The sequence below is a fragment of the Kryptolebias marmoratus genome, linkage group LG14 (genome assembly GCF_001649575.2).
Source record: "Kryptolebias marmoratus isolate JLee-2015 linkage group LG14, ASM164957v2, whole genome shotgun sequence".
Taxonomy (NCBI): Eukaryota; Metazoa; Chordata; class Actinopteri; order Cyprinodontiformes; family Rivulidae; genus Kryptolebias; species Kryptolebias marmoratus.
In genome coordinates, this window is record NC_051443.1 from 2,092,409 (window position 1) to 2,118,135 (window position 25,727).

At 42.5% G+C, this 25,727-nt stretch overlaps 2 protein-coding genes across 7 annotated transcripts in view; one reads left to right on the top strand and one right to left on the bottom strand.

The window, feature by feature from the left end:
• Positions 1-3,115, top strand: part of LOC108250648 (LHFPL tetraspan subfamily member 2a protein) — a 74,426-nt gene extending 71,311 nt beyond the window's left edge. For all 6 annotated transcript variants that reach the window (XM_037979391.1, XM_025002670.2, XM_017440635.3 and 3 more), the window contains one exon: positions 1,442-3,115. In XM_037979391.1, the coding sequence (XP_037835319.1) occupies positions 1,442-1,698 (257 nt within the window). In that variant the 3' untranslated portion in view covers positions 1,699-3,115. The remainder of the gene's footprint in view (positions 1-1,441) is intronic.
• An 8,384-nt stretch (positions 3,116-11,499) lies between these two features.
• LOC108250649 (secretory carrier-associated membrane protein 1) overlaps positions 11,500-25,727 on the bottom strand; it is a 22,408-nt gene continuing 8,180 nt past the window's right edge. Inside the window, exons 4-9 of the mRNA XM_017440637.3 lie at positions 24,624-24,735; positions 23,614-23,742; positions 15,996-16,155; positions 15,812-15,913; positions 14,399-14,516; positions 11,500-14,310 (exon numbers count right to left, since the gene is read on the bottom strand). Coding sequence (XP_017296126.1) covers positions 14,161-14,310; positions 14,399-14,516; positions 15,812-15,913; positions 15,996-16,155; positions 23,614-23,742; positions 24,624-24,735 — 771 coding nt within the window. The 3' untranslated portion in view covers positions 11,500-14,160. The remainder of the gene's footprint in view (positions 14,311-14,398; positions 14,517-15,811; positions 15,914-15,995; positions 16,156-23,613; positions 23,743-24,623; positions 24,736-25,727) is intronic.

Below are 25,727 nucleotides of genomic sequence, written 5' to 3' on the forward strand. Positions count from 1 at the left end.
AGAAGGTCCATCTTTAGGGTGGAGGAGGGGGCAGGGGGCTTGGAATAAATGCATGTGTGGATGGGGGGGTGGGGTTGGGAATTAAAACCATGCCTTCGATCCATCAGCAAGGCAGGTCTGAATGTCGAGACAACGCAGCAACATGTGGAAAGAATTTATGACCTAGTTTTCATTTCCTTGTTTAATACGATACCGGCTGCTTTAAGTGAGAGGAGAAAGAAAGGAAGTGAAGAGAGAGAGTTTCACCTCCTTGTTTTAATAAAACAGAGCAAGAGTCAGAGATGAAGCTGGGAGAAAACATTACAGCTGAAATCCTCATTCCCTGCCTGACTGTAATTACATTACTGCAGATGCCCCCCACCCTCTGCCCGAGCCTTGATTGGTGGATGGCATCAGTGGAAAAGATGGAAACCTTATGACATTAAATTAAACATGAGGTCTGTTCCGTCTGTGAGATGTCGAAGTGCTGAAGACAAGTCCGCAAAGCAGAATGTTGGAAGTGGGTCACTGTATACAGGAAGTGACTCCGTCCTTCCACTGAGACTCAGGACGGCGGGGGCAGGTGGGAAAACCCACCGGGTTATCAGCTACCTTTTCCTGTTGTTCTCCGCTCTGCTCTCTTTCCTGTCAGACTCCAGGTCCAGCTGAGATTATCTTCAGTCACATTTCAGACGGGAAATAATTCCTGCCAGATGCAACTTTTTCTGCTGCTAGGATGGCACTTCTGCAGGAAATATTTTGGTTTTCAGAAAGTGTTTGGCTGCAGTCTTTCTGAACAGGAGCAGTTTGTAGTCACCCTCATTACAACCAGTACTTCAGACAAAGGTGCAAAAACAGATATAAGAGCAGCTAAATGTGTTTATTAAGGTGTCCATTGGTTTTTTTAATTTGCTAAGTCAGAATTTTGACCCCTTACATATCTGAAAATCCATACATAAAAGCCTAGAAGAGTTTTGAACTAAGATCATCTCGTGCTGAGAAATGAAAGTTATTGGGCAAACCTAAGATGACATTCTTCAGTCTCATGTGATATTGTATCTGTTAGTGCTCAGAGTATGTGTTGTGAATGTTTCTACCTACTACTTTACCAAACTTTGACTCATTATCTGTAAAATAATTCCAACAGACTTCTGCCTTTCAGCCACAGGTGATGAAAACTACACAAGCTAAAAAATTAGTTCTGATTTGAGAACTCAGTTGTAAATATGAATTAACTTGGCAGATTTATTTGTGGAGCTCCAGTTTTTCAGGATTTTCTGTCAAAAACTTTAAACTATCAACTCCTAAATGAATCTGAAAGTGTCCCAAGTGATACAGTGGAACGTGACAGAAAGTGTTGTCATTTTTTTAGCTGTAGTAAGCACGCCCCTCTCTAGGATCTGATGTTTTCTGCTCCCAACCGTCCAGTTAACGTGCCGTTTGTCTGTTGTCTTTTGGGCAGGCCTGTTCCTGATTCTGGGTCTCATGTTGTACCCCGCTGGCTGGGGTTCAGATAAGGTCCAGCTGTACTGCGGTCCAGACGCAGCTCCATACCGGGCCGGACTCTGCTCCATGGGCTGGGCTTTCTACACTGCCATGGGTGGCACCATGCTCACCTTCATCTGCGCCGTCTTTTCCGCTCAGGCCGAGATCGCCACCTCAAGTGACAAGGTCCAGGAGGAGATTGAGGAGGGCAAGAGTCTGATCTGCCTCCTCTGAGGCTCTGCTAATATTTGAAGAGAGAAGATGAATCAAAGTAAGGCAGGTTAAGGAGATGGTCTGCTCACTTTTGAAGTTGTGTTCTGTCAAATAGTTATGAGTAGTCATTACCTTATCAGTGACACAGAGTATAGAGAAAAGGGTATTAGTTTTTATTCAGGCGAGGTTTGTTGTTTTTCATGCCTATAAAACAACTCTTTCAAGAAAATGACATAACAGTGTAAAAGAATGCTAATATTAAACCTCTATGCTTTTGCATGACATTGTTTGCTTAGTTTGTTGCTGTCTTCTCATCCGAACAATGTCCGAACCACGTTACTACACAAACATATGCTGAGCCTAAATAAACTGTATATGTTTATGGTGCTGAATGTAACAGTCCACCAGGTGGAGAGGATTAATATTAGCTTATGTTAGCAAATTAGCATACATTCATATTGTATTTTTTAAAGACTTATTTATAAGCCAGAAAATAGCAAAACAGCAGGCCCTAGCTTGGACAAAGACTTGTACCTGCTTTTCTATAATTTGTGCTCTTTGACTGATGTCACGGATGGTAAGGTGCTAACTACTGATAACTATTTGACATTGATAGTCTTTGAAAATGATCAGACGATCCCTTTAAATGAATATCACCTGCTCTTCTGTTGTTACTCATGAAGCCAGCCCGAGTTGGAGGCTGCTGCATTGTTTACCACTAAAATCGACTCTTACTTTGTCTGCGTCTTGTGTTTATGTGGGAGAAATCTACAAGTGCCAAGTTTTTTTCTCAGTGTGCCATCTTTGTCTTTCTGACACTAGAGGTGCTGTTTGTTTTCATGTTATGCCCAGAGAGGCTTTGTCTGTCACCACATGTTCTGTAAATAAATATGATTATATGTATTTTGTACATAATTATGATTGCAGAATGACGGTCATTTTTATCCTGGCTGGGCCTATGATGTCACTCTGGAAAAAAAGAAAAAAAGAAAAAGAAAAAAAAATCTGGTGTTTATGTCATCAGACCACGACCAGCAACCTGTTTGCCACGTGGGAGTGTTAACTCAACAAGGGAACCACTAACTCAGTCAGAATAAGCAGCCTTTAGCTCAGAGTGGATGTCCTTTAGAGCTTTCAGAATGTATTATTTGAATGCTTAATGTATTTTTAGGCCGTTGAAATGTATTGATGGTAAGGATTCTTCACTTGGACTGCACCAGGACAAGCAAAGAAGGCTCTGTGTAGGGTCTGGGCCTCGGGGAGCAGACATCCTGTCATCTCTGCACAAAGACATGGACTGAATGATGAGGACAAAAATAATTAAATGAAGTATTGCTGTTGTTAGTACTGTCTGCTGTCAGGGAGTGTGTGTCAAGTCATAGATAGTCTCCTTTCTGTTCTGATTTGTTTTCGCTGAACAAATAAAGAGTAAATGATGGTTTTTATCCTTTGAGAGATGAGGTCAAGGAGGGGATGGAAGTGGAGCAGCTTCAACTGGGTGGGTTTTTCAGTCATTGATGAAGAAATGAACCGTGTGTGTGTGTGTGTGTGTGCCCACCTCATACGAATACTGAAGGATTTTGCTTTATGCCACATTACATTTTTCTGCTCCACTACACTACAGAGGAAAAATGTTACTCTTCTGTCCAGCTATTTAAGAAAAATGTTACAGTTCAAATTTATATATATATATATATATATATATATATATATATATATATATATATATATATATATATAGCTGTGTTCAATGGTTAAATAAAAAGAAAAAGTTGGCAAAACTTTGAAAATTAACATTTATATGTTTGTTTTTTTTCACTTTTTCTTTTCAAATTTCACTGTCCCAGTTGATTTAACAATGGAAACTAAGAACAAACAAGGAGAGAGGACATTTACTTCCATGACGTTTTGTCAAGGTAACAACTTCTTTTTCTTAAGATAACTGGTATGAGATGGGAAACAGTGCAGGAGTAGCTGAGCCCACTCCACTCCTGATTTTGTTTTTTGACCTACTATCTTTGCTTTTACATCAGCTGTGTTGTAATATAGCTGATGCAAAATGTGATGCAACAATCAAAATATACTATAACCAGAGACAGGACCAGAAGCTCAAGTGCTTCCTACTAGCCTGACTGCAGTAGTTTTGAAGTCCTGCTCCTCTAAAAATGAATAAATAAAGTAAGGGTTCTTTTCTTGTGTGCAGTGTATTTAGGTCCAAAAATAGAAAAAATGTATAGAAAGCACCTTTCTAAGAGCTGTCACCAGCTTCCTTAAAAACGGAGAAAGATCTTCTAACCATTATCATTACTCCACAAGATGCTCTAAAGTCTCTATCTGATACAAAAAGGACACTTCTCCCCAGTCCTCCAGTCAAAGTGGGCTCTGTGTCTGTTCGTAGCTATGAGTTTGTCTTATCCTCTACTGGAGGTCAATCTGTTAATTAACTGGGGCTCATACAGGACCCTCCACCTGCCTTTAGGTGTACAGTGTAAAGCAAAAACCCGGGACCACCTTGACTTCCTGACGCCAGCCAAAGAGTGCATATTCAGCACCTTCACACAGCTGTTGTAGAGCTGCTTTTTTTCCACACAAGCTGAAAACAGATCTTTGGTGGTTCTAGGGATAGCAGCAGTCCCTCAATAGCAGGACTTACAATGAAGGAAAACCATTCTCATTGTCATCATGAGTATGATTTTCAACAGCCAGTGGGTGAGGGGCCCCTGGTGCCTCAGCAGCATCACTCAGTGTCAGACTCACTGGATACATGTTCCACCCACCACTCTCTCCCTCCTCAGTCACTGCATCCATCACTAGCTGTCTGTGGGGACAAGCAATGTGTTTGTGACCCACCTTTCAAAAGTTACAAAAACCAAAAGCTCCTGAATGAGCGGCACGTTTAGATATATGAATGGTTAAAATAGCACAAAGTATGCAGAAGTAGTTAGACTGCAAAAAACATGATAAAAAAGAAACTTGAAAAACAATAATGTGAATGCTGAGTCAGCATTTACACTATTAATTAAGTCATTGTCATTTAAATTAGGCACCACACAGTCAAGAATTCAATTCAAAGATCCTCACTGGGTAACACTGGGCAGACTTACTGACTCATTCATTCATTTTCTGTGGTTCTTCCTCCAGTCTGACCTCCTCCCACACTCTGAAGAAGCTCTGCTCAGGGGAGGACTGACCAAGAACGGACCACAGAGTTTAACGTTGGAGAACACTTTGGAGAAGTTAAACCTCCAGTCTCCTGTTCTGATGAAGACTCTTGCTTCATTGACGGTGATGCTTTCTTTGTCTCATTACTTGGTGAACTGAAAGCACCAGCCTGCTGTAGTGATGAAGACTCCTGCTTCATTGATGAAGACCTAGTTCAATGGTCCTTTGGTCAATCTGAGGCCAGTGTTTGTTCGAGTGATCTAGCAAACGTTCCTTGTGATGATGGATTTACAGAATCTGAAAACGTTTCTGCTTCCTCTGGTTGCAGAAGGTTTTTATAAAATGATTCGCAGTTTTCTCAGTTGAGCCTCCTCTATGTTTTTCTGCTGCTGGCGTCAAAATGTGGAGGACTGACCCCTTACATTTTATTTTTCCTGAACTATGACTCAATATCTGCTTTATTCATTTTTATGTTGATGTTACATGCAAAATCATGCACTTTGACCACTTGAGATGCACTGGAGATAAAATAACTTTTTATGACTGTTGGAGACTTGGCCCACAGCTGGTTGATTGAAAATCAGCAGGGAATAAAATAACCTGTAGTTTCAAAATATGATGCAGCATTTTACTATTAAATTAACCAACAGTTTAAGAAAGAAATAGTATATTTGCAAATACTCCATAAAAACAAACAAACATTTGACTATATTAATGAGCCATAATCTACAACTTTAATTTTTTTGTATTATTGATACCAGTTATTAATATAATATGATGAATGACCTACATTTTATTACAAATTCACTTCTTTACTTGGAAAAATGTTTTTTTGAAGTAATGTGTACTAGTGGGAATTTTATTTTAGATATATTTAATAACTGACTATTTAAATACTATTTTGATGAGGAGGAATGTTATTAAGATCCAAAGCTGTACATACACACATTCATGGAAGGTGTTACAATATTCTATAAATGTCAAACTTCAACAAAACATTTCTTAAAACTGATTAACTTGAACTGGACATGACTCATTCTGGCAACAGTAAACATGATTTAATTCCCATTCAAAACCTAAAAAAACTAAACTAAATGGATATTGTTTTAAAGTCTTTATAATGTATTAGATTTTAAGTTCTTTAAATTATATTTTAGTGTAAAGCAACAACATAAATGATGGGCCGGGTCACTTCTGGTGCAACATATTTATTTCGTTTTAACTGTGAACAGAAAAGCACAGCGCTTACAGTAGCTGCTCCTAATACCTGCCGTACGCTGTTTTCTCAGCAATGGCGGACTTCTTCAGCCTAACAGAGCGTCAACCTCTGTTACATAAGGCACTGAGCGCCCTCTGATGGCGAAACCCATACATTACAAGGAACAAAAAAATTCTAACGCTAGTTTCTGGCTGTAAGTAATCTTTAGCAAACAAATAAAATTGGGGGGGTCTACTATTTTCATGCCTTGTTCTCTTTTATAGTGCCACACTCTCCCCCACAAAATTAAATGTCTTCTGACATTTCTGGTTAGCATAGTACATTACACCTCAGCATAAACACAGTCCCACAGCCCATGGTCTCCAGAAGGCATTACTTCCAATACCCTGAGTCTTAGTCACCTTGCAGTCCCTCTGAACCAAGGTCGGCTGACCTAAAGTGTCATAACTCAATACAAGCGGTTTTTGACTTTGTCTATGGGGTCGCTGTCTCACAGAGTCAGTCTCACCTTTGCTGGCAGCTGAAATGTCAGTCACTGCCTCACCGCTCTCTGACCTTCCAAGGTCAATGTCAGGGTGTTCCTCTTCGCTCTGTAGTGGCACATCCTCTTCGTTCTTTAAAGGCAAATCTTCTTGAACGTGAAGACTTGGTTCAGGCTGGGACGGCTCTGCCAAAGGGTTGAGTGGAGTCTGCTTATGTCTCCCTGGAACATTCCTGAGGTGCCACTGGTATGTGCCGCTGTAATCATCATCTGTGTCACCATTTCCTGGGTGTTGCTGTGCACATGGACGTCTCAGCTTTTTCTTTGTAACAGTTGGAGCATCTTTTCGGGGCTTAACAGTCTGTGTTGGTGGCTTTTCTAGTGGTAGGAAGTCACAGGGCAGTAGGAGATTCCTGTGTACCACCTTGTCTCTCCCTTGACACTGGGCTGTCATCTGTTTTCCTCTCCATCACTTTGTAGATCTGGTTCTTTGCAGGTCCGCCTCTTGGAGTGAGTTTTCGGAGGAGAACTCTGTCACCAGGCTGAAGATCTCTCCCTTTAACTCTCCTGTCATAGTATGCTTTCCCTCGAGCAGCTTCCTTCGTAGCCGTTTCGGAAGCTACTGTGAAGCCTCCTGCATTCTCTTTTTCCAGCAGCTAACGTAGTTATCATAGTCCATTTGAGCTTCGTCTTTCCCCAGATTGAAGAGCAGGTCGATGGGCAGGCGTGGGGAACGTCTGAAGATGAGGTAATATGGGGCGTAGCCTGTTGCCTCGGTCTTCGTACAGTTGTACGCATGGACAACTTTAGCAAGTGACTTTTTCCAATCCTCCTTCTCCCTGTCCTCCAGGGTCCGTAACATGGACAACAGGGTCTGAATCTCTCCACCTGTCCATTATCCTGTGGGTGGTAGGGTGTCGTAAGAGAACCCTGGATACCTGAGAGTTCTTTCAACCTTGCCATGAGCTTGTTGTCGAATTCTTTACCCATGTCATGGTGTAGTCTGGTTGGGAAGCCAAACTTGAGCGCAAAGCCATTGAAGAGCTTGTCAGCAACGGTTTTAGCTGTTTTGTTCTTTGTCGGATAAGCTTGGGCGAACCTCGTGAAGTGATCCATGACAACTAGTATATATTCATAGCCAAGCTTGCACTTTTCCAGGTGGAGGAAGTCTATGGAGACCAGTTGGAATGGGTAGGTTGACTGGATCGAGGTCAGAGGAGCACAGGACTGCTTACTCGGTTTCTTCTTCTTGAGATACTCACATTATTCAGTAACAAAGTGTTCAACATCTTTTGCCATCTGCGGCCAGTAGAACCTGTCTCTGATCAGGTCGAGTGTTTTTTCCACCCCTAAGTGGCCCATGTCTTTATGGAGCTCTTTGAAAACCAGGGGACGATAGGCTGTAGGGGCCAATAGCTGCTCTCGGCGGGCTGTTTTGCGGTGCAGGATACCATTTTGGTGAAGCTTCAACTACTGCCTGAGCAATGCAGCTACTGCAGGAGCCTCAGACTTCACCTCAACCCTGCTTGGTCTTCCACTCTGTGACTTGTACCAGAGCACTCTTGACAGGAACTCATCTGCTTCCTGGACTGTGCGGATCTCGTCTGGTGTAAATTTTTGATCAACTTCAGAGCACTAACCTGGATAACACCAATGCCTTGACAGGGGTAACTCTGTTCCACCACCACAGACTCCATAAATGCGCTTATGGCTTCCTGTCCAACTTCAGCTGTACAGCTCTTCATGTAGCTGTCAGTGTCGAGTGGCATTCGCGACAGCCCATCAGCATCTGTATTGGTCTTGCCTGGACAGTAGTGGATGGTGAAGTTATAGCTGGCCAGCTCCGCGACCCATCTGTGACCCATGGCATTGAGCTTTGCAGTACTGAGCACATATGTTAACAGGTTATTATCAGTGTACACCACAAATGACGGTGCATGGTAAAGGTAATCCCGGAAACGTTCACAGATGGCCCACTTCATTGCCAAAAACTAATTTGCCAGAGTGCAGGTGGTATTTTTTCTCTGATGGGCTCAAGGTGCGGGAACCATACACGATTACTCTCATCTTGCCTTGCTGTCGCTGGTATAAAACAGCTCCTAACCCAACTTGCAATGCATCACAACGTAACACAAAGGGCTCTGTAAAGTCGGGGTACCCAAGGACAGGAGGTCTGGTAAATGCATCTACGAGCTGGTTCAATGTCTCTTGGTGGGCGCTAGTCCATTGTATGGGTGAGCGTGATGGTAAGTGGCCTTTACTTTTCTTCACCCCTTTTTAGTCTTGTCAGCTGGGACTGAAGCAGAGTTCTCAGAGGATGGAGGACTAAGCATGTTATAGAGTGGATGGGCTATGCGGGAGAAGTTGGCGATGAAAGGCCTATAATAAGAGAGAAAACCAAGCATTTGACGTACCTCTCCGACAGTTGCAGGTGCTTTTTCTTTTAAAGCCATCAGCAGGGCCAGCTCTGCTGGGTCCATTGTGTATCCTTGGTCAGTAACCAGCTTGCCCAAAAACTTGACACTTCGCCTGAACAGTCACATTTCTTTGGAGTCACCTTAACACCATGCTCACTGTAACGCTGGAGGACAAAGCGGATGTGCTCAAGGTGCTCTTCAAAATTGCTGCTGTGCACCAGGTTGTCGTCCAGGTATGGTAGGCAAATAGTGTCTCTGAGACCTGCCATACAATGTTCCATGCTCCTCTGGAACTCAGCGGGTGCGGCGCTCAAGCCAAAGGGGATGCGTACCCATTGGTAGAGCCCCCAGGGTGTGATGAAGGCCGTTAAGGGTCGGCTCTCTTCATCCAAAAAACCCTGGTGGTACGCCTTGCCTTGGTCTGACACTGAAAACCAAGAGCTCCCAACCAGTGCATCCAGCATGTCTTGAATTCTTGGTATCGGATGACGGTCCGGAACTGACTTGCGATTGAGCTCTCTAAAGTCACAACAAAGCCGAAGGGCACCATCTTTCTTGCGGACACACACCACAGGTGATGAGTAGGGAGACCTTGATGGAGTGATCCAACCCTTGTTAAGCAGATCTTGCAGATACTCTTTCACTTCATTGTGAAGAGGTTTTGGGACAGACATGTAGTTTTTTTTTAGAGGACTTGTGTCATGAAAGGTTATATGGATTTTCAGAGAAGGGATGCAGCCCACATCATCACTGTCATATGCAAATGCCTCATATTCTTCCCACAATATCATCTTCGCAGCTCTTTGTTGACTTTCTGTCAGGTGCTGAAGATCCACTGGTGGATCCCATGACTTTGGTCTCTGTTGAATCTTGTGCGACTGTGTGTTATTTGTGTTGTGTGACTTTAACTTTGAGCTCTTTTTTTCCTCTTGTGTCACCTCATTTACTTTTGTCTGGTAGTCTGCTGCATATACAGTCTTTATTGGTTCAAGATGTCCGATCAGTTTACGACACAAATGATGGCATACAATAACAGCACAGTGTGGCTTTTGTCAGCTGACATCAAAATCATAGGGATTTGAAACTGATTAAATGTACTCTTAATAGGCCTGTTATAAGCCAGAATGTCAGATTTTACCTATTTAACTTTTGCTTTCTGATAAAAACAGAAACGTACACAAATGAGAGCATCTTTATTTAGAATTACGACAAAATGAAATACAAATGAACACAGGAAATGAGAGAAAGGCAGACAGGTGTAAATAAACTGGCAGAGATCAAATTATTAATACTACAAGATGACACAATTAATATGCTAATTGATACCTGAAATCATCTACCAACAACTAGTTTTTGAAAACCTATTTTAAAAACGTAATTATGAGTTACAAACATGAGTAAATTCTGTGAGCTACAGTTTGACTTTGTGAGGGGTGAACTAGTGCAGCACTACTGAGCTCTAAAAAGCTCATTACAAATTGGAGTGGGGTTTGATTAGTTTTAACAACAACATGGCATTAAATCAGTGCTGTAGTGAAACCACTTGTTTTAATGTGATCTTTTAGGACTCACCTACTTGCAAATAAAAAGACCTTAGAGGTGGAAGGACATGCTTATCAAGAGGGAGTGACTGTCAAAAATGTTTAAATCCCAAGCAAAATATCTAATTTGTTTTTGTAATTTGCTTTTTTGGCAAGACATTTGTTTGAGCAGAGTGGGACACCAATTATTTTAACACTAACTGCCTAAAATGAGTTTTAAGACTGTAAAATGTAAATGTAAAATAATTAGCCTCAACAGTAATAACTTACTGAAAAACGGATAACTTATATTGCATGCTGTGTTTTGTGCCAGAGTTTTAAACTAAAACCATCTTATGTTGAGAAATGGAGTTAGAGTAATTTTGATTAAATCTTGAAAAAAATATTTTACACAATTTGACACAATATTGCAAAACCTTACACTGCTAGTGCCTGAGATATATGTTGGGGATGATTCTCAGCTACTACCACAACATATTTTATTTGTAAAACTGACTTATAGCTAATATTGTATTTTATTATCTGTAGTGGCCATTTGGAATCAATTTACCTTCTAAAGTTATTCAGTTGTAGATGTGCATCCTGTGGTTTATTTTCAGTATAATCAGTGGTTCATTCAATGATTTGCTATCGGACAAATGAAGAAACACAACCACACACACACACAGACCTGGTCAAATCAATTTTCTAAATTATTTGATAAAAAATCAGCAGATGATCTTTTGAATGTTGTTGCAGTTTGTGATGATGAACATGTTCCCATGTGTCCAGTGCAGGTATTTAGCATCACTTGATCTCTTTAGACAAACTCTCAGGTGTATGGAAATCAAATAAAAGGCTGTTCTAGTCACATTAAAGTGGTATCTGCCCTATCAGCTCAGTTAGAACATTCTTTGATAAATACTGACCTCCTCTGGTCTGTAGCTGATGGTACATGGTAAGTCAAACATTTAAGGTTTTTCCCCTCTTAAAGAGGCAGAACACAGAAAGTCACACTGTAAACAATAAACACACAAAGAACTTTATTCATTGTTAATACAATAAATATACAAACTCAAACTGCTCAACATGCGACTAAAGGTAAAACCTGTATGCATCTTAAAAAGACACCATCTGTAAATCATACTAAATATACACACAATCCTTCTGAACCGTTTCATTAGAGGGCAGCCATCAGTAGTTCTGAAGATTTTTATTGAAATTTCAGCATTTGTCACACCATAATGTCTATAAATTAGAATTTGTAGCCATAGTCCGTCTACATCGCACTACGTCCCACTGCTTTAGTTTACAACATTATTTCCAAACAAAATCAAACAGCAGAAATCTGTATTAGCCTGGTTCTTTTCAGGAGGAATTTCATCATGCTTTGTGTTTTTGTTAGACATACATGTGCAGGCCAAAACGGAGCCAAGATCAGACTAAAACGAAGCAATTTGCACAAAAAGCTGGGAAAAAAATCTCAGACTCTGTCCTGCAAACAGATTGACTCAAAGTTCCAGTTCCCTTTATTCCTTCTCTCTCTCTCTCTCTCTCTCTCTCTCTCACACACACACACACACACACATGGGCTTTAACATAAGATGCAACACATTCACAATAAGGAGCAATTTAGAGTTCTAATGTGTAGAAAAATAGACATTTTAAAAATTTTTAGATGATGAAATGTTTCAGCCTCAATTTTATCATTTAAATAATGAACATCAGTCTTGACTGTGGTATGTCAGAGTTCAGTAATGATCAACCAACTTAAAGCCTAAAATAAGCAATTACCACATTAAAACACTATTACTGAGCATTTAAAGTATGCATTACAGTGGCAATATACTGATTTATTTCTAATCCACGGCCAGTTTCACATTTTTATCTCGGCTTACACCTCAACATACCAGTGAAAAGCATCCTGAGCTAAACATCCAGCAAGAAGTAAAAGCTGGACACAAATTACACACTTTCCCCCTCAATGACGCAAAAACTGCACAACCATACAGTCAGATATACAGGGAAGTGAATCACTTACAGATTGTACCATTCCTTTATGCAGTTAAAAGAAAAAAGGATCTGATGCATAAAGAATACCAAGAGAAACCTGTGTGGTACTGAGGAGGAAGGCATGAGGCCGCTCAATTTACAAAAATACTTCAACAATATACAGATAAACTCCAGTGACCAGATTTAAAGTACAGCTCATTTAGATCTCACCAATTTAAATAAACAAAATATATCAAAAAGTAAGTAACAACTACAGTGGAATTAAGTTGGGTATTTTGTTCAATGAATTCCATATTTTTACTATAAAAAAAAAAAGATAAAATCCTTCTCAAGTTGTCTAAATAGACCAAGTCTTACAGATTTTTCTAGAAGTGCATCCGTCCAACACTCACACTAAGACATAACACCTCCAAACAAACAAAAGAGCTATATATTTTGATAATCTTACAGAATGTCAAATACAGCTGGAGCTCAGCTTCTGAGGTTTTAGGTCATTATAACATTTAACTTCTTTCACACAGAATACACAGAAATCAAAAGATTAATGGATTATATTGATAAAACAAATCAGAAATGTGTGCGCCAAATTTCATTCAGCAGAAATGAGCAGATTTAACAAAGTATTTCATGACGTTCCAGGAAAAAAAAGAAGCTAGCATTCCTTAAAGGATAGCATGTTGCCATTCGCCTTGATTGCTGAAGTTTTAAATTTAAATCCTGCACGATCAGTTGGAGCTTGGAGTGTTATAAATGCTCAGCTACCGAGTGCAACACCTGGAAAATTAAATCAAATAGTGAGCATTTCATTAAAACCAATCCATGAGATATTTTGCTAACAGACAAATGAACACACGCAGGCACAGGCAGTTACATGATTGCCCGCCCTTCATTACAATGAATCAGAAGGGTTTATCCTTCCAGATTTGACCACTGTGGACAGATGCTGCCCTCTAAAGGTCAATTTAGTTGCTACAGTTTCAGATGCTAAAGAATAAAAACAGGCTTCTTGAATACTGTTTCTTTTTCTTCCATCATTAAAAACTGTTTTTTGTGGACAACTTGTGGTTTACATTTTTACTCTCCACTGCTGAGTGTGTGATGGTTGAACAGAAGAATTTCAGTGAGGCACCACTTTAAGAAAGTTGAGACTTAAACCTATTTTTTCTTCAGATTTTGGAAAAAAAAAAGCAGTAGAAAAATCAACAACAAAGACTCAGAATGCACTGCACTCATCTTACGCATTACAGATGCTGTTCACTAGAGGTCACTAGTAAAAGAAATAAAACTCTGCTGTCCAATAATAAAATAAAATGGAGTAGTATTTTGGTTGAGAAATCAAAGAAGCCAGTAGTTCTGACGTGATTAATGGAGAAACATGTCAGGGGGGGTTGGTTCAGCTGCATTACAACCTGTTACTGATCCAGAGGCAACAGCAACTTTTAAAAAGGCACACAAACAATCATTAAATTAGACATACATGCACATCCGCACACAAACCCACACAGAGGAAGAAGAGCACGTTTATATCCTGGTACTGAGTGCAGAGTAGGCAAGTTGCCAGGTCCAGTCAAAGTCCAAGTGGTTTCTTCTTCTTCAGGCTGAGAACAAAGATAATAGTTGACTCATGAGTAAATTCCTGCGTGTTGTGTGATCAGGGGCCCCCTGTCGTTATTAGATCTGCTCTTTGAAGGCTCCTTGTGCAGCAGTGGAGGCGGCGTTAGCAGCAGCCGTCTGGACTGTCTTGTTGGACATGACGCCGGTGGCAAACTCCTGCTGGGCCTTCTCAAAGCTGGCGCCAGTGGTACGGTACAACATGTGGACCTGAGGGGGGGACGAGAAGAACAAGGGGGTTCAAATAGCACAGTAACAAATGGAACGTACAGTAAATACTGTCCACATCTGTTGATACCTTCTTGAACATGATGAGGGACAGGACAGCCAGTGAGGTAAACAGAGCTGCGATGAGGATCATTAAGATGCCCACTGGGATGCTTCTGTTCAGAGCGGTCAGAGCTGAGATCCAACCACTACAGAGAAGAAGATCTTTACAAACAAACACTAAATGCCCTTCAACTAATCTCACTTTCATCTTGTTCCATAGAACCTGATCCAAAACACATCAATGTGTCAGGATCAGATGAGCCTTCATTACACTGAACAGAACTGTGGTTAAGTTTATTCAATCCTACAACCACACAGATAATCACTTGTAAAATTTGGAGGACATTTGCTTAAATCTAAACTACTGTTATGATTTTTACATTACAAATACTTGCTTAAAATGACCATAAAATTTCTTCAGTCTGTCTTTGTTCAGTCCCGTTTCCCACAGCTCCCGTTGGTGTTAAATTCAAAACAGAATATTCTCAAATGGCAAAGTTGTTTAAATTTGATCAAATTAAAACCTTCCAGGACAGGATATAAGCATCATTATTGATCAGAACTGTTCATTTTAAACTCGCATAGAAAAACTTGTTTTAAGTTTTTTTTTAAATAAATCTTGTTTCTCACTTCACGTGAGGAGAATCTGGATTTCTGCAACTACTTTGCTTTTATTGGATAACAGTGACTTACTTTTTGTAACTGCACCTGGCCAGTAACCACATACTTATTTTTTACAGTGGGGTACCTAGTGTCTACCTTCAGCAACGTGTGAGAGGCGGGGTTTGGCCTGTACAGGTTGCAAGTCCATCACCGGGCAAAATGGAGACAACACATCCATTCACACCTAGGGACAATTTATAGTTCTCGATTAACCTAACATGCATGTTTGTAGTTTTTGGGAGGGAACTGGAGTACTTAGAGAAACCCCACATATGCACAGGGAGAACATGTAAACTCCACACAGAAAGACCCCAGGCAGGATGCAAACAGGCAAGTTTTAACCACTGCTCTGCTGTACCACCACTAAATGGCTGTTCTGTCTGTCCACAGACTTTCCCACTGGTTGGTTTTTCTGTCTGGTAACTAATTTGGATAGAAGTGAGTTCAACTACATCAAGTCGGTATCGCTTAACCTTGCATACAAGCTCTGGGTCCTTCCCTGCCAGTGAGGTTACATTCCACAGGTGGCTTCCTGTCATTTCTTCAAGCTTCACTCGATCAAACCCAAGAAACCAGGCAAGTCCCACCCCAGGGGGTGGCTCCAGGAGGATGCCCCAGTTTCACTATCCTGACAAATGTAATCTTTCCTCATGAAGGTCTAATAATCACTCTTAGTCTGACCCCCCCCACTGTGGGAGACCCTTCCAGAGGCAGACCATACAAGTGAAATACACACTACTGTGAGCAGTAAATACTTGTTTTCAATGTTACATCTCACCTTGCACCCCAACTAGTGATCCCAATGCACTGCATAACATAAATCCCAAACTGACAGATGTACACAAAGAAAAAAACAAAAAATTTGAATGAGCTGTCACTCCTGCAGAAAGAAAAGAAAAGAAAAAAAAGATGAGTAAGTGACCAGGTTCGAGTTCAGCTTGTGCATGTGAACAGCCGTTTACCTGAAGGCTCCATAAAGTGGTCTGTACCAGCAGACGAAAGCACACGGAGTGAAGAGCAGAAGCCAGAGAATGGACAAACCAAAGTCCACTCCACGGGACGAATCCACACAGAACCAGGCCAGGCAGCCGAACATGTTGACCAGCAGCGTCCCAGAGTGCACTGAGAGGGGAGAGGAGGACCGCAAGTAACTTCAGTGTCCTGCCAAGTCAAATCCACAGGGTTCCTACAAATGTTCCATTTTACAGACTCATTTTGAGATTTCTCAGGTGTTTTATTTGAACTATTTTGATGTCAAGACATACTGGAAATGTTTGCGCAGTGATCTCCCTTTCTTAATACTGGGGTTAGTCTTCTTCAATACAAATGAATGATCATTTAGTAAAACTGTTCCCAAATGATGAGAATATCACACAGTTGGGTAACTGCTAAAATAGGATGTAAAAATGTCTCAGCATCTGTAAATAAACTACAACAATCAAAACCTTTGACTAAAATATTTTTAGTACTTTTTGTCTTCAGTATTCATTTTACCTCCTTAAAACATTAGATGTAGGGAGGAATTCTAATAAAACTGTGTTTTAATTGATTTTACAATGCATTAGCATTGGGATGTTTAAAGATTATTATAACCTTATTTTCTTTGCACTATTTGAGGTCTGAGAACATCTGTTATTCTGACCATTTTCATGTTCTGCAAATAAAAACTAACAATATTTATATTTAAAATATGTTAGAAATATTAAAAAGTCATAGAATAACACAAAAATATTAATTTTACTCACATACTTATAAAAAGTAAAATCAAGACAGAGTACGTGTGTCAATGAGAGGGAGGCAGGTGGAACAGTGAGGCTACAAGGAGCAGAGGTCACCAAGGTCCAGGACTTCAAGGACTTAGGGTCAACTGTCCAGGAAAACAGGGAGTGTGGTAAAGAGGTGAAGAAGAGAGTCCAGGCAGGATGGAGTGGATGGAGAAAAGTTTCAGGAGGGATTTGTGACAAAAGGGTGGCAGCAAAGGTGAAAGGAAAGGTTTACAGACAGTGGTGAGAGCAGCCATGTTGTTTGGTTTGGAGACTAAAAGACAGGAGACAGAACTGGAAGTGGCAGAGCTGAAGGTGTTGAGGTTCTTCTTGGGAGGGACATGGATGGATAGGATTAGGAATGAGGTCATCAGAGGTACAACACAGGTTGAAGGACTGGGAGATAAAGTTAGAGGACAGACTGAGATGGTTTGGACAGTGCAGAGGAGGGACAGTGGAGATATTGGTAGAAGGATGTTAGAGATGCAGCTGCCAGGAAGAAGACAAAGAGGAGATATATGGATGCAGTTAGAGAGGACATGGAGGTAGATGAAGTAAAGACAGAGGACACAGAAGACAGAGTTAGATGGAGGAGGATGAGTCGCTGTGGTGACCCCTGAAAATGGAACAGCTGAAAGAAAATGAAGAAGACTGATAAAAAAGTAAATTCAGAAAAATGTATCATTTTGCAATGGTCTCTTAATTGATTCCAGCGTTGTATTACCTGCAGCTGTTATATATTAAAGGTATATATGTTATATATATCTTTTAAATATAATTATTGTAGAAAAAAAACTTCTTGTTTAATCTTAATTTTTATCTTTTAGAAAACAGTCTGGAAACATTAAAGTTTTCCTGTACTCTCATTTTTTCCACAACTTATCCAGACCTAGAAAATACTTTTCAGGACTCCATGAGAACCCTGAATTCACAATATAAACAGAGGAACAACCTGTTTAATATTTGAACACTATGCAGAACAAGGAACTGGAACACACAGAATGAATTATTTATCGTTATTGTTTGTTCTTTGGGTCCTAACAGTGACTTCACACTGTCAGAGAACAGCAGAGTCTGACTTCAAGGGTTTGAAATCCCAGTGTGGAAAATGGCACCAAGCTGCTGCTCGACAGACACAGTTGACCTGGGCGTGAGGAGATATTTGTGCTCATGTGTGCTCTGAGCCATATGTACTCCCCAAAAACCCCGTTAGTTGGATTTAAAAAAAAAGTCTAATTCTTTGCAGACACTGCAGTCTGTATGTGAACCAAACTTGAAGAACTCATCTGACTGAGACCTTTTCTCAGGACACATGACTGCACACGTGGCTGTCATGTGGTGACTGAATTCCACTTAAAGCCATTCATTTCCTGACATACACACAGAAAAACCAGAGGTGTTAAGGTTGCAGAGGGTGGAAAAACAACCATTTCTAATCAGGGAATTTGCTGAATGAAATAAATCAAAATCTCTTTAATTTGTTCCTCAGAAGCAACATTTTTTAAACTAAACTAACAGAAAATAGACATCTGTTTAAATTTAATTGAATTAATCTCAAAGATTAAAGGCCTAGTATTGCTTGAAGGAATGCATATCACCTCCTGTGTTTCATGCCAGAGTTTTAAAGTGAAATCATCTTGTTTTGAGAAGGGAGTCGTTTTGGACAAACCTTGTAAATGACATTGTGCGTGACCTCATGTGATACTGTGAGATCTCGTGAGATGGGTTAGCATCAAAGTATGTGCTGGGGATGACCCTCAGCTATTAACACACAAGATTAAAGTTATTGCCATTTTGTGTTGGCTAATGTTGATTAGTAGTGGCAGCCATTTTCAATTAGGTTGACTCCAAAAGTTAATCAATTGTAGATGTACAGCCACTGATTACTTTCTGAGAGCTTCATGAAAATCTTTCCTGTCGTTCTTGAGATTTTTTTTCTGACAGACAGACACAGATGACTCCAAAAAGTAAGGGCAAAGTTTTAAACACTAGTGTTCAAAGTATGAGCTGGGGATGACTCTCAGCTACTACCACACCACATTTTAGCTCAATGTCTGTAAAACTGGCTGAGTTAGAGCTATTTCTGTTTTTGCTAAGGTTGCTTAGCTGTGGCAGCCATCTTGAATAGGGTTGACTCCAAAAGTTAATGAGTTTTAGATATTCAGCCAGTGATTACTTTCTGAGAGTTTAACTAAAATCTGTACAGGGGTACATTAGATATTTTGCTAACACTCAGACAGAGTTGATTACAGGAGTTAATGGTAAAGTTTTATCGAAGATGTTGTGCAATGTGTAGAGCTCAGTGTTTAAGTTGTAGTAACTCTCAGTTACTTACACACCAAATTTTAACTTGATATCTATAAAACGAAAGTTACGTATATAACTATGGATGACCGCCAGAGGGCGGTGCTGAAAGCTCTGAATGTTCCCATTGCGCGCACGCCGTTCGAGTAGTAATACCAACAGAGTCAAGGATTCTGAGTGACAGAGAAACTCTGGCGGTCATTGGGGATTCATAGAACCGTAGTTGCATACGCAACTTCTGTTCTATTTCATCCCTACTGACCGCAAGAGGGCGGTGCTGAAAGCACTGGATGACTAATACCAGTGATGTCACAAGGAATCCTGAGCACATAAGTCACAGAGGAGATGCTGAGGACCCTTGCAGAAAAACCTGACTTAGGGGATGAGGGGTGGCCACATTAACCCTGTAAAATCTGGTGAATGTGCTTGGAGAAGCCCATGATGCAGCAGCACATATGGTGTCCAGCGGAACCCCCGCCCTCATAGCTGACCAGGAAGCAGACGCTCCGGGTAGAGTGTGCCTTCACGCCGACCGGCAGGGAGCAGCGTCCCGCATTGTAGGCGTGGCAGATGACATCCACAATCCAGTGGGAGAGACGCTGCTTGGAAAGAGGGCAACCTAGCCTTGGACCTCCATAACACAAGAACAGCTGGTCTGAGCATCGTATACCTGCAGTAGATGCAATGTATGCCTCCAGCGCCCTCACTGGGCACAATAATTCGGACCTATCCCCAGCCACTCCTGATGTAGGCCGAAACCTTGCCAATCTCAGTGGCTAGTTACAATGAGAATGGGATAGCACCTTAGGCACAAATGCAGTGTTGGGCGACAAGAAAACACCAGAGCAATCCGGAACCCATCTGACCTGAGGGACTGACAGAAAGAGCATGTAGCTCGCCAACCCTCTTAGCTGAGAATAGCCAACAAAAGACAGTTCTATTTCATCCCTACTGACCCGCCAGAGGGTGGCGCTGAAAGCACTGAATGTTCCCGTTCGAGTAGTAATACCAACAGAGTCACACCTGTGACACGTTGGATGATCACCCAGTCTATATATACTGACGTCATCCGAGGCTCTGTTCCTCATTTCTTCTCGCGTGCGGTTCGTTGTATGGCTTCGGCCTTGGATAATCGTACCGTCGGCGGACACCCAATTGCCTGTTGGCGGGAGTAGCAGTGAGTCGCCCTCCTAAGGGCTACGACTGTTGATCTTCACTGAAGGTAATTCTGCTGTTTGTTGGTGATGACAGCGTTTGCGCCTCCTCTCCCAACTCACAGCGCCTGACTTCTGTGTTGATTGTGGAGCTTGACTAACTGTGTTAGCCTCCCTTTGTTTCTTTGGTTGTCTCGCTTTAATTGGTGACAGTAGCGTCTTGCCCCCTCTCTCAATTTTAGCCGAATTTCTGGTTGTAATTTTGGATTGCGCTAACGGTGTTAGCCTCCTTTTGTTTATCCGTTTCGTTTTAATTGGTGACGGTAGCGTTTCGCCCCCTCTCCCAATCTGAGCCGACTTCCTGGTCGAGCTAAGGGCTTTAGCCTCTCATTGTTTATTTGTTTATTTCGCTTTAATTGGTGACGGTAGCGTTTTGCCCCCTCTCCCAATTTTAGCCAACTGCATATTTTGTTTTTGGACTGAGCTACTGCTGGTAGCATCTAAGTTTATTGTTTGCTTTAAAAGTGATGGCAGCGTTTTCGCCCCCTCTCCCAGTTTTGGTTTTGTCCTGTATTCTGGACGTGGCTGACGGTGTCAGCCCCTCTGTTGCTGTATTTTATAGTTATTGGTGACGGCAGCGTCCAGCTCCCTCTCCCAATTTGAGCCAACCTTTTACTCTATTTTGCATTTGAGCCACCTGTGTTTGTCTCCGAGGTGGTTATTTGTTCTAACTGGTGACGGTAGCGTTTCGCCCCCTCTCCCAGTTTTTAGCCAACCCTATAAACTGTTTTGGACTGAGCTACGTGTGTCAGCCTCTCCAAGTTTGTTTGCTTTAATTGGTGATGGTAGCGTCTCGCCCCCTCTCCCAGTTTTAGCCAACTTCCTGATTAGGAGTTCCAGGCTGAGCCTCTCTGCATTTGCATTTTGCTTTAATTGGTGACGGCAGCGTTTTCGCCCCCCTACCCCATGTTTTGTTTTTTTTGTCCTGTTAATTGGACGTAGCTGGCGGTGTCAGCCCCTCTGTTGCTATATTTTATAGTGATTGGTGACGGTAGTATCCCTGCCCCGACTCCCGATCTCAGCCTGTTCGTTCTGCCTGCAGTTGCACCCAAGTCGGTTTCAAACATGGATGGCTCCCACTGCTGTGCGGATTGTGGGGCCGTACTACAGGCAGATGTTGGTCACGACCTGTGGCCTGCCTACCTTGGGCATGATCATCTGAAGGAGGCACTGTCGGAGGCCGTGTCAGAGACCCCTGCATGACCTGCAGTTACATTCCCTGTGCTGTGAGGGTGACTCGGCTGGCCCAATTGCGCCCCGGGGGTGGCAATGACTTTCCACCTTCTGGACAGGTGGCGCTTGAAGTGCCGGAATGAGGCCAGAGTCTTTGTGGCACCTCCTAAGAAGAGGCAAGCCAAGTCTGATCAGAGCCTTTCCACGAGAGTTGATGGATGTGTTACCTTTGGCTGCCTCTGCCTCTCACTTTAGGAGTGAGGAGGAATCAGTCATCTCGTGCAGAGACTGGCTCACTCTTTATCTCAGAGTGCAGCTACTGACAGTTCTATGTGGGACATCATGCGTATGGCATTGAGGCAGCTGCAGCTGGACGTCCCGCAGATGGAGGAGTCCGCTCCTGGAAACACCCTTTTAAGGCGCGAACGGGCCCCTTATCCCTTCTGTCCCCCCATCAGAGGAGTACCTAAGAGTTACACGCCTGTGGGCGGGACCCTAGAGCCTTTCCATGCCTCTCCACGAATGGTCGCGTGTTAGCAGCTATGCATGAGTCGGTTAAAGCAGGCCTGGATTATATGCATGCGGTTGGACCTGCAGTAGTCTCACTTAGCCAACGCGTGCGTCCTGGCCCAGTGCACCTGATGCCCCCGTAAGGGAATACCATTGAGGACATTGAGTCGACCCCTCTGTGGCGAACAGATCTACCTCCGTCTGACCAAAGAGGTCCCAGATCCTGAGCACTACATTGCGGTGAGGGGACCACTCTCCCAGAGCAGGCGCCTGGCGGGAAAGAGTCTGTGCCATGGTTGTGCTGCCCTGGTAAGTACACTGCCCGCAGGGTGGACAGGCGAGGAGAGGCCCATTCCAGGAGATCTCTGGACACTTCCAGATGCTGACCTGATGCCACCTTGGTGGTTGATGTGGTAGACAGCAGAGGTGTTGTCTGACCGAACCAGAACATGTTTCCCCTCCAGGTGGGGCAAAAAGTGTCTGAGAGCCAAATGCACAGCATGCAGCTCCAGTACATTTGTGTGCCTGGAGTGATCCTTTTGGCACCAGCAACCTTGAACCGCTCTGTGTTGCTGCCGGACGGTCGGCCAGGTGGCATCACCGCCTGTCCCCACGGCCCCTAGGGGCCCTGGTGGGGCGGCGGCCAGAGTCTGTGGCACAGGTCTGCCTAGCTGGTTGGCGGACTGGCTCACGAAACTCCCTGCTGGGTCTCTGCTGTGCAACCCAAGGATTAAACCCACCAGGCCGATCACGACCCCGAGGTGGCGGCCGAATACTACGGCCAGCCGGCAGGCGCCTTGAATGTTGAGGTGGAGGAGGGGCATACCCCTGCTGAGGCCTGAAAGCCGCTGCCTAGTGCTTCGTGCCTGAATGGTCCTTTCCAGTGCTTCCAAGGCAGCCGGCCCAAACAACTCCCCAGGTACCACAGGAACACTATGGAGGGTCTGACAGCATGTTTCAGTCAACGTAGACTGCGCCAGCCAGACCTGCCGATGAGCCTGAACCAGAAAAGACATTACGCGCCCAAGCTCCCTGGTCATGAGCGCAAAAGACTGAAGTGCTGCATCACTAAAGCCAATTGCCGTAGTGGCACCACTAGTGTCCCGTGGGGATGAAGAGAGGGCAAACATGAGGTGCGCCAAAGAGTTGCCAAGTCTGCCAGAATCCAACCAACGCAGGATCCAGCTGGCGTGCCTGAAGAAAGGATTTCATTTTTGCCAATTCTGCAGACAAACACTCAACTCTTGTAAAAAGGCCCTAAACAGACTTAGCTCTTAGTTAATCAGTTGTAGATATACATCCAGTTTTTCCACTTTCTGCAGGTTTCATTCAAATCTAGCATCATCTATTGGTTCATGAGGCATTTTGCTAAGACTACAGACAAACAAGCACACCTACACACAGACACACACAGACATGGGCAAAAACATTATCACCTTTTTGCTTTAAGCAGTGTGAGATAAAAAGAATGAAGAGCACAGAAACATTTTGCAGTTTTGCTTGCAGTTAAACTTTAGGGCTCTGTTTTGTTAAAAACCTCTGCTACTTTTCATTTGTTTAACTTGTAGGTGACTGTGTGTGACCCCAGTAAACCGTCATGATGAGTGTTTACTCACACATCCAGAGGTAGTACATGATTTTGACTGTCTTCTGAAACTCTACGGGAATGTCCACTGTGATATCGTGGTAGAAACAAGGTCCCACAGGGAAATTCTCTGGGAGGGGGGGCCAGTTGTTTTTCCTGCCTGGAAAAGTCAAAGTTTGAATTAATTAAGCTTGCTTTAAAATAACATGAGTTTATGTGTTCTTGTTGTTCAAAGGCAAACCACAAACAAACCTGCACTTTTAAAAAAGCCATCCTCCTTCAAAAACATTAAGTACAGGAAGCTGCAGCAGTGCAGATAATGTGTTTCCTGCTTGTTTTTTCTCATTTTGACTGTGTGAGTCTCCTCTTTGCTGTACTTAAAACAAATGTTGACACTAAAGCCCAGTTCAGACCTGGGACTAACATCCATAAGCTGAGCGATGCGATCACAAGCAGATGGCAGGTGGACTGAAGTCAGCTTCACTCAGACCATATTCAGAGGTGGTCTGTGACACTTTTATTCATGTACAGTTAAACAGTCTAAACACAAAGCCATCCTGAGCCTGGATTGGCTGGGGGTTGGATCCAACTGTGCTGGCATCCTTTGCTAATGTCTGTGGCCTGAAATAACCCTGCCTTTCTTAAACTGAATTTGAGCCAGAGAAATGAGCCAACTGAAATATCAGTGCAGTGAAAATATTGCACTTGAAATTTGAAAGGTTGAATGTTTTCATGCCTGATTTTTAAACTAACACCGAAAAACAAAGTTATTGAAAATGTGATCACTTTGAAATAATGATGCTGAAATTTCAAACACATAGAAATAATTAAAACTTAGTCTGAATCATTTTAAAAACTGAAACATTAAAATTTCAGTGGCGTTTCTAATTCAAATCCTACTGACACTTGTTTCCTTCCATACTTTTGTCTTTTTTCAAAGTAAATTGTGTTACCATTAGTGTGTGCTGATATCCAACAGTTGGCAGAGACTTCCTGCAAACATCACTGCTCTGTTGTTGTGTTATAAAGGCTCATTCTGACCTCCTGAAGCACTGAGTGACTGCATCTCTCTCTCCCGGCGGTCCAACTCTGCAGCCTTCCTCTCCAGCTCCTCCTGCCTCTTCAGCAGCTCAGCAGCTGCTTGTGACGACTCCTGCGCACACAAAATAAGCAGCAAGACTTATTTTGGTGACCATTTTCTTTCAGCTCACTGGCTGTTCTGTCCTAACTTTTGGAATAAATGTGTTTTTCTACATGTGCTGGTGCGTCTGCAACATCAGCAGGTCATTACAAACATGTTTCCAGGAGACTGCCTTCATAAACAAGTTGCACCACAAGTTTCCTCTGGCAGCAGTGATTTCCTTTAGACTCTGTATGCAGAAAGTCCAGAGACACAAATAACCTCCAACAGAGCTGCTTTTTTGCTGATAGAGTCAGCACGAAAGCAGCTCTACAGTTAATTCACTGGGCACAATGTCAGAGTCTCTCTGAGCGACGATGGAGGAAAAAAAGTGCCGTGTTCTGCTTTCCTACAGAGACACAGATGCATCGAGTCAACTAAGGGCTGGAACAGTTCACAGAATCCATGGCTCAGTCTAGTTTTAGGCTCACAGTCTTCAGTTCAGTTTTTTCTACTTTGTAAACATTTCAGAAATAACATTCACAAGTAATACATAATAGTAAAGTAATAAATTCACTTTTAAAAATCTCAGTTATTCTCAGGATGTGTTATTTATGTAAAAACTGCAGGAATGAAGCAGTTAGGCATCAGACATTGTGACAGTCTTCACTAAAACTGTGGGATTTTTCTGCAGTAAATGAGGAAACTGCTTATTTCAAAATGCTTTTCATTTATTTGGCAAAAATAGTTTAAACAGCTTCAATTTGTGTGCAGAAAATAAATATAAATAAGGAATAGCCAGTTATAAACAACACTCAAGGCTTAAACTAATGCAGTTCTGTGAAGTATTACTGTATTATTCATCCATCCATTCATCTTCTTCCTCTTATCCGGGGTCGGGTCGCGGGGGCAGCAGCCTAAGCAGGGAGACCCAGACTTCCCTCTCCCCAGCCACTTGGGCCAGCTCCTCCGGGGGAATCCCAAGGTGTTCCCAGGCCAGCCGAGAAACATAGTCCCTCCAGCGT